Here is a 10,000-nt window from a genome sequence, read left to right as displayed (position 1 = left end):
TGGGGGTGGAGCACAGGTGTGGAGTGGGGAGAGTGGGGTTGGGGGTGGAGCACAGGTGTGGAGTGGGGAGAGCGGGGTTGGGGGTGGGGAGTGGGGAGAGCGGGGTTGGGGGTGGGGGAGAGGTGGGAAGTGGGGAGAGTGGGGCTGGGGGTGGGAAGTGGGGAGAGCGGGGTTGGGGTGGAGCACAGGTGTGGAGTGGGGAGAGCGGGGTTGGGGGTGGAGCACAGGTGTAGAGTTGGGAGAGCGGGGTTGGGGGTGGAGCACAGGTGTAGAGTTGGGAGAGTGGGGTTGGGGGTGGAGCACAGGTGTGGAGTTGGGAAAGCGGGGTTAGGGGTGGGGAGTGGGGAGAGCGGGGTTGGGGGGTGGAGCACAGGTGTAGAGTTGGGAGAGTGGGGTTGGGGGTGGAGCACAGGTGTGGAGTTGGGAGAGCGGGGTTGGGGGTGGGGAGTGGGGAGAGCGGGGTTTGGGGTGGAGCACAGGTGTGGAGTGGGGAGAGCGGGGTTGGGGGTGGAGCACAGGTGTGGAGTGGGGAGAGCGGGGTTAGGGGTGTCGAGTGGGGAGAGCGGGGTTGGGGAGTGGGGAGAGCGGGGGTTGGGGAGTGGGGAGAGCGGGGTTGGGGTTGGGGAGTGGGGAGAGCGGGGTTGGGGGTGTGGAGTGGGAGGAAGCGGGGTTGGGGGTGGGGAGTGGGGAGAGCGGGGTTGGGGGTGTGGAGTGGGAGGAAGCGGGGTTGGGGGTGGGGAGTGGGGAGAGCGGGGTTGGGGAGTGGGGAGTGGGGAGAGCGGGGTTGGGGAGTGGGGAGAGCGGGGTTGGGGAGTGGGGAGAGCGGGGTTGGGGTTGGGGAGTGGGGAGAGCGGGGTTGGGGTTGGGAAGTGGGGAGAGCCGGGTTGGGGTTGGGGAGAGGTGGGGAGAGCGGGGTTGGGGGTGGGGAGTGGGAAGAGCGGGGTTGGGGTTGGGGAGAGGTGGGGAGAGCCGGGTTGGGGGTGGGGAGTGGGAAGAGCGGGGTTGGGGTTGGGGAGAGGTGGGGAGAGCCGGGTTGGGGGTGGGGAGTGGGGAGAGCGGGGTTGGGGTTGGGGAGAGGTGGGAAGTGGGGAGAGGTGGGAAGTGGGGAGAGCCGGGTTGGGGGTGGGGAGTGGGAGGAAGCGGGAGAGTGGGGGGTTGGAAGACGCTTGGAAATATAAGGGGCGGGGGTGAGGGGTGAAGGACGGGGCGGGGGATGGGGTGCTGGGGGACGGGGAAGGTGGTGAAGTTTGCTGCCGTCATCACACCAATCTCCTCTACCCACTATCATAGCTAGCCGGCGAATCAGGAACACACACACACACACACACACACACACACACACACACACACACACACACACACCATGAACAAAAACAAAAACATAACAAAACTAAACTAAACTCGAAACAAAACCATAAGGAAGTGAAGGGAGGACAGAAATATTCTGTTTGCCTGGTAGATCCTGCGAAAATCCATTGCACATATTTCTTCTGTCAGCAGCGTCTGATTCTTTTTATTTGTCGTGGTGTTTTTTGTTGTTGTTTTTGTTTTGTTTTGGAAAGGGAAACAAATCTTCCGCGCTCAGCATTGAAAGGTTGGGGAAGGACAGGAGGTGTGTGGGTGAGGGAAGGGGGGTGGGGTGGGGTGGGGTGGGGGTCTGGGGGTGGGGGATGGGGGCCTAACGCGTCTGATGGACAGCATAAATCATTTGAGCCGGAAAGGAAAAACAATAACAACAACAAAAAAGCCCATCAAACAAACAAATGTTATTCGTTTCTGTTTCCGTCTTTCCACACTCTTTCTTCTTCTTTTTCTTGTTTTTTTTTCTTCTTTTTTCGTGTGTGTTCTGTGAATTGCTTTCCTTTTTGTTATTTTCTTAATTTCACCTGTCCGTACTCATCCCTGTCATGAGTGTATAAAATTCCGGAGAGAGAGAGAGAGAGAGAGAGAGAGAGAGAGAGAGAGAGAGAGAGAGAGACAGAGAGAGAGACAGAGACAGAGAGATAGACAGAGATAGAGAGACAGAGAGCGAGACAGAGACAGAGAGAGAGAGCGAGACAGAGAGAGAGAAAGCGAGAGAGATAGGGGGAAAGAGAGAGAGAGAGAGAGAGGGACAAAGAGAGACAGTGACATAGAGATGGATGTGTGTGTGAGGGAGGGGTGTGGGGGAGATGCAAAAAGAGACGGAGATGCAGAAAAAGAGAGGGTACAAGCAAATCAAATGGTCATTACAAAACAACCACACACACACACACAAACCACAACAACAGAAAGCACAACACTGATCTCTCTCTCTCTCTGTCTGTCTCTCTCTCCCTCTCTCACACTCACTCTCTCTCTCTCACACACACACAGACACAGACACACACACACACACACACACACACACACACACAAAACACTCTAATATCACTTCAAGTGGAAAGACGTTAAACTGAAGACGACGACGACACACAAAACACCAAAAAAATCACTATCAACTAACCAGCCAGCCTCAAGTGAACAAAAACAAAGTAGCAGTACCCTCTGTAACACCCCCCCCCCTCTCCCCCATCCCACCCCCTCCACACACACACACACACACAGCCTCGAAAAATAAAATGAAATAAAATAAAATGAAATAAAACAAAACAAAATAACTATTAAAAAATATAAGAGAGAGAGAGAGAGAGAGAGAGAGAGAGAGAGAGAGAGAGAAATATCCAATCGTAGACCCGTCATTCATTTTTCATAAAAATAATCCCTCACCGGAATGGACCATAAACATGGAACATTTCGCACGTTTGTTCCTGCACATCAATATTGATTTCCCCGAGGGCTCTCTTCCTTTCCCTGTCTCTCTCGGTCTGTCTGTCTCCCCCTTTCTATCTCTAAATCTCTCTCTCTCTCTCTCTCCACTCCCTCTCTGTCCCTTTCTCCCCCCCCCCTTCCCCCCCGCTCTCTCTCCACATTCATAAGCCCACGTAAGCACGCGCGCGTGCGCGCACACAAACACACACACACACACACACACTAAATATATTATTACGTTCTCCCAGTCCACACACACACACGCACACACAAAAAACACAACAACACAGACCCATGACGTCATACCACATGACTCCAGCCAAACACACAGACCTCTGACGTTACACCATGTGACTCCAAACATACACACCCACGACGTCAAAACACGTGATTCCAGACAAACATACACACCAATGACGTCACAGTACATGACTCCAGACAAACATACACACCCATGACGTCACAACACATGACTCCAGACAAACATACACACCCATGACGTCACATCACATGACTGCAGACAAACACACAGACCCATGACGTCACACCACGTGAAGCATGTCCATCTGCCCCTGCTCCCTCCATCCATCCCAATGGCTGCTAAGAAAAAATAAGTAAACCACCCCACATGGTTGCGCCAACACACCAGCGCTGATGAACAACTTGACCCTCAAGGCGAACGCCAATAGATCGCGCGCGCGCGCGCACGCACACACACTCACATGCGCACGCACGCGCGCGCGCGCGCACACATACACACACTGACCTGATCTTTGTCTTCCAGTGTCTTGGGCTGAAGAGTGCAGGACAGGAGAAGATAACCCATGTACTCCGTTTTACCACGCTCCGACAACTCCAGTTTCAGGTCTGTCTTTCTGCACGCACACACATGCACGCGCACGCGCGCACACACACACACACACGCACACACACACACGCACACACACACACACACACACACACCAACAACAATAATATGCCATCACCATTATCAATGAGAATATAAAATCAAAAACAACTACAGCTTCAACCACACACACACGCTGAGCGTGATCAAAGAGAATTTGCATAACAAAAATGTCAAGTAATAGGGAGCATATTTCCTTGTCGGGAGTCATGATCTGACATTCATCAATGGTTCCCCTTCCCCTGTCCATAACATCCCACAAAAGTCGTCACTTGAACATCGATCCATCCGTTCGTTAGTTCATCGTGCGAGAGTGAGAGAGAGAGAGAGAGAGAGAGAGAGACAGACAGACAGACAGACAGACAGACGGACGGACAGACAGACAGAGACAGAGAGACGCTTTGATTATTATTACCTGCACAGGTCTATTGACAAGGGGTTGATAAGGGTTATTTCTTATGTCACCACAAGTACAATACCACACACTCTCAGAGACAGAGAGACAGACAGAGAGAAAGGGAGACAGACAGACAGACAGACAGAGACAGAGAGTCTTAAGTCTTTAGATATACACTGGCGACAAATCTGACCCATATCAAGAGGTCATTACACCCAGACGTACGGTATAAAAGTAAGAGAGAGAGACAGACAGAGGCCTAAGAAGGAAACGAATAAAGCCGGACACTTGACCAAAAAGAACTCATCGAGGCAATTTACAACAGCGGGATGGTTCAAACGTATAGCGTCATTTTACACACCAAGGATGACACTGCCTTGGAGACAGACCCAGAAACTGACGTTATTACACAGATTTACGACACGAACAGGATGACGTCATTTACATAAAAAGGAATAGTCATTTACATCAGTATCACAAGGAGGCGTCACTGCGTTCGGACAAATCCATATTCGCTACACCACATCTGCCAAGCAGATGCCTGACCAGCAGCGTAACCCAACGCGCTTAGTCAGGCCATGAGAAAAAATAGAAAAGAAAAAAGAAAGAAAAAAAAAAGAAACTAATAATAATCATCATCATCATAATGATAAAAGAAGAAGAAAAAAAAGAAGACAATAATGATGATAAATAAGCAAATAAGAAAATAAATGTAAAACATGCACACACACACACACACACACACACACACACACACACACACACACACACATAACAGATATGCAACAAACATGCAGTTTCACAGATACGAAAGCACAAACAAATACACATAAACGTGCACGAGCCCCGACACACACACACACACACACACACACACACACACACACACACACACACACAGAGCATCTCCCAAATTACCCTGCACCCCCCTACCCCTTCCGCCACCCCTCCTCCACACACTCATTCCTAGGCTACGTATCGCAGCTTCCACGGCACACACACACACACGCGCGCACGCGTACTTAAACAAGCACACACACACACGCCCATACCCCCCCTCCCGCCCCCACCCCACCCCCGCCCCCTCCCTTTTACATCAAAAGGAAAAAAATGTTCCAAGAAATGGACCAAGCCGATTTCTCTCCCGACAAAGAAAAAAAACCCAGTCAATGAGAATCGATCACCAAGTTCATGGAATCGAAACAGCTAGCAAAATAGATCTCCCCTAGTACTTGAAAGCTTTGTGGTAGTGGTCATCTAAATTGGGGGGCGGTATAGATCGACTAACTGTGGTCAACAGATAAGCTGGATTGGCTGGTTTTATAGATGGGCTGACTGACTGAGTTGTTTGTCTGGTTATTTCCTGTTTTTAGTGTCCTAGATTCTGTAACCTTCCGTGCGGGTCACAATGTCTGCTAATGGGAATTTCGCTTCAACTATGCACTAAAATTGCAGCAAACACAGGTTCCTGTGAGGATTGGAGGATGCTGGTTGCCAGATCACCTGTGGCGCCCCAACGGTCCACAAGACTACGGGATAGGTGAAGGTGAAGGTGAAGCATTAAAGATGTTAAGGATTTTAACAGTTAGGCCTATAGCACACATTACTAGGTGGTTTTGCCTGAAGAAGAGCCTGTGGCTCGATACGTCGCCTCTTTTATCCCAAGTAAGTCGACTTTTACCAAGATTCTTGTAGTCTACCTCTTACTGGTTGCAATTGTCTTTTATACCAGCGGTAGGAATGGGGATTGATGGGAACACGGTCATTCGACTGTTTCACTGGGTGCGACACAGTCTGAGCTGAGAGTGGTCCTCCTTCCTTCCTTGACTGCGTTTTGAACGTGTGGAGGCTGGCGAAGGAACCGGGTTGACCTAGCTTATTCATTTTCCATTCCATGCTGAGCAACATCAAAATAAATCAAATCAAATGATGGCCAGAATTACAATAGGCTATATATATATATATATATATATATATATATATATATGTATGTATACACACACACACACACACCATTGCCAAACACTGAAAGTAAGCAAATATTGTCAAATGCTACACGTGACGCATTTTGTTAACCAAGCACACATAATAATCATGTTTAATCGAAAATAAAACTGATTTTGTGGAAGTGGAGTGGAAACCGCATGCTCTCACGCGCTATATCATAATAAGCAACATAAACAAAATAAAGAGAACAATAACAGAACAACAACAACAATACATCAAATGCACACACACACACACACACACACACACACACACACACACACACACACACACACAAAATGGTAGGGGGAGAGGGGGTGGCCCACTCAGTCAACCACACACACACACACACACACACACACACACACACACACACACACACACACATCCTGGAACCCAAACTGACAAAACAGTATGGAAGCAGACAAGTGAATCGAAAACCCCATTTCCTTCAACACACTGGGGGGAGCGGCGAGCACACGAGCACGTGAACAATTGCGACGGAGCGAAATAACGGAATCGAGACTGCCGCCATGTGTGTGATAATAAACCCATCCAGCCAGGCAAGCCACGTGAATTCAACCAGCGGCAAAAAACCGGGCAGGCAGGCAGGCATAGGCTGATCGGGAAGACTGATATCATATTATAGCTCTTCGTGTCTGTATGTTCTGCAGCATTGCGTGATCCCTGGTGACATGTTCGTCCCCGTGGAACAGACAGACACAGACACATACACACAGACACATACACACAGACACAGACACACACACAGGGAAAGACACAGAGACAGAGAGACAGGGAGAGAGACAGAACCGGAGAGACAAGGAAAGAAACAGATCCAGAGAGACAGAGACAGGGACAGACAGACAGACAGAAACAAAGAGAGACAAAGAGACAGAGAGACAGGGACATACAGAAACAAAGATCGAGAGACAAAGAGACAGAGAAACAGAGACAGAGAGACAAAGAGTGAGTGCTGTCTTTCCCTCCTCCCCCCTTCCCCTTCCCACCCCCACTCCACTCCAATTTTATTATACACAAGCCTGATCAAACTATATAGGAAACACTGAAGCGCATGTCCTTCATGTCAATGGGGAGTTTCCATTTCAGTCCTGTTCTTAAAACAAAACCAAAACCAAAACCACCACCAAAAAAACTGAAGCACGCATGCACGCACATATAAACACACGAGCGCGAGCGAACGCATGAATACGTGCACGCACAAGAATGATTCATTTTCCTCTTTTGCTGCCCATCCCATCCCCAGTTGTTACGTCATGTAAATCTGACGTCACTGACATTGCGTTGCTGGGCTCCGCGAAGCAACAGCAGCAGGAGAAGAAGTAGAAACAGTAGAAGAAATAACGAACTGTAATTGAAAGAGGAGAAGAAGAAGCATAAGAAATAAATCATTAGTGCCTTGATCTTGGTTTTTTCTGTTTTTTTCTTTTCTTTTCTACTTTCATTTTATTTTTTTAGAATTTTTTTGTATACTTTCCTCTTCGACATCTTTTTCTCAGTTAAAATAGGTATAATTTCTCCTTTGTTCTACTGCTTTTTTGTTTGTTTTTTGCTTCTATTTTTCACTTTCCTTTTTTTTCTCTCCGACGTGGTTACATGTACATTATCTTCTATTCATAATTTTTCTCTTCCATATATACATATTATTCATTGGCTATTTGTTGATACAGGTAATGGAAAAAACTGATTTTGTCCTCATTATTGTTAAAGTACAGTTCAGGTTAAAAAGTTCAGCCTACAAATTGAATTTCAAATTTCAGAATTCGGCTTCTCTTTGTCTTTAACCTTCCATATTTTAAACCATTCAATTTCAACAACTTTCCCTTTCGTCCTTCATTTCTGTTAAACTCGTTACAGCTTGCAACAGATTTTTGAAATCTTTATCTTTATTCTCTCTCTCTCTCTCTGAGAGAGAGAGAGGGCTATTTCGCAATTGAAGGGAACTAACTTCGCCAATATTCTTCAGTCACTTCCGAATAATGGATTGCTCTCCCGTCTACTGAATCGGAGTTGTATCATATTTTTATTTTTTATTCTATTTTTTGTTCTAGTCCATTTTATTTTTCTTAGGGTGCACTGACAGCTGATTTCTGAAGCCATGTGTGTCGGACGTTCTGTGTGCTGTAAATAAGTTTTTAAAGTGTGGGAAAAAAACCAAAACCCGCTGAGACGCGACGTTTCACATGGGTATCCAGTATATCAAAATAATTTATATGATGTGGTTTTGACGTAAGCTGCATGGACCTGGCAGATTTAATGTGCCAGAGCTGCAAGCCAAAATACTAACGCGATGTGATCAATTTAAAACTTTTTCTTAACACTGACTGGGGTCCAGGTCTACTTACCTGTGGCTACAGAGAAGGATCAGTTATTGCTGTTGTTACATTGTGTTAACAAGGTGTAAGCTATTGGAAAATTTAAACATTCAGGTGATTATTCATGTAACTTTTTATTTTCTTAAAGGTGTGAAAAAGTGCGCCAGCTACAACTAAGGATATAAACTGAGCGCGCGCGCACACACACACACACACACACACACACGCGCGCGCGCGCGCGCGCAGACACACAAACGAGTGAATAGATATAAATTGTGGCCATCCAACCAACTCTGACACACACAGACGATTGTACACAGAGAGAGAGAGAGAGAGAGAGAGAGAGAGAGAGAGAGAGAGAGACAGACAGACAGACAGACAGACAGACAGAGACAGAGATAGAGAGAAGCCGTCAGAAATTAATAACCTGCTACAATTTTTTTGTTCACCCGTCCAGTGCAATATGCAATTATCATTTTATCCTAATTTTATTATTATTTCATGATGCTATCACGATTATTGCTTTCTTTGCCCCCCCCCCCCCCCCCCCCCCCCCCCCAAACCCTCCCCCAGCAGAGTTCAAAGCGATCTTCCCACCACTGCGGCCAAAATTCGCTGAACAAGCGCCAATAGCCTATCGATCTACCGACTGTTTGCCGCCATTTGTCTGGGCCTTTATCTCAGCTGGATGTCTCCCAAAACCCGTGTTTGTCCTGACTACGTTTAATTTTGCTCTGACGATTCCCTGCGTGTGGTCAGGAGTGAAGTGGGGATTACATGGAGTTTATCAAAGCGGGTAGCATTGCTACAGTTTTGGACGGAATCCTAGAAAAAAAAATGACGTGTGTTGTTGACAAACATGACGTACGTTGTTGACAAACATGACGTGCGTTGTTGACAAACGTAACGTGTATTACTGAGAAACATAGCGTGCATTGTTGACAAACATAACATGTATCATTGACAAATATGACGAGCGTTGTTGACAAACATGACCTGCGTTGTTGGCAAACGTGACGTGCATTGTTGACAAGTATGACGTGCGCTGTTGACAAACACGACGAGAGCTGTTGACAAACATGACGTGCATTCTTGACAAACGTTGTTGACAAACATGACAAGCGTTGTTGACAAACATGCAGTGCATTGACAAACATGACTTGCGTTGTTGACAAACATGACGTGCATTGCTAACAAACATGACTTGCATTGACAAACATGACGTGTATTGTTGACAAAGATGACATGCGTTGTTGACAAAGATGACATACATTTTTTCAAATTTTGACATACATTGTAGAGAAGTATGACGTGTATTATTGACACAAATTTTAACATGACGTGCATTGCTGACAAATATGACGTACATTGTTGATAAACATGGTTTGCATTCTTCACAATTATGACGTGCATTAATGAGAAACTAGCGTGTGGGGGACGGGGTGTGAAGTTTTAACTGGAATTAAATATGGAAATTCGTTGCATAGCTGTCAGAAGTGATACACAGCTTACCACTTACCACCTTCATTTTCCTTTCCAAGTTTATCTGAGACAAGCAATTTTTTTTTTCTCTCTCAAGAAGAA

The 10,000-nt window shown here is 46.9% G+C and overlaps 1 protein-coding gene across 3 annotated transcripts in view; it reads right to left on the bottom strand.

The window, feature by feature from the left end:
* Positions 1–10,000, bottom strand: part of LOC143296883 (multiple C2 and transmembrane domain-containing protein 1-like) — a 143,127-nt gene that overhangs the window by 35,913 nt on the left and 97,214 nt on the right. For all 3 annotated transcript variants that reach the window (XM_076608866.1, XM_076608864.1, XM_076608865.1), the window contains one exon: positions 3,557–3,665. In XM_076608866.1, coding sequence (XP_076464981.1) covers positions 3,557–3,665 — 109 coding nt within the window. The remainder of the gene's footprint in view (positions 1–3,556; positions 3,666–10,000) is intronic.

This window comes from Babylonia areolata, chromosome 22 (genome assembly GCF_041734735.1).
Source record: "Babylonia areolata isolate BAREFJ2019XMU chromosome 22, ASM4173473v1, whole genome shotgun sequence".
NCBI classification, from domain to species: Eukaryota; Metazoa; Mollusca; class Gastropoda; order Neogastropoda; family Buccinidae; genus Babylonia; species Babylonia areolata.
This window is presented reverse-complemented; position numbering and strand designations above follow the sequence as displayed.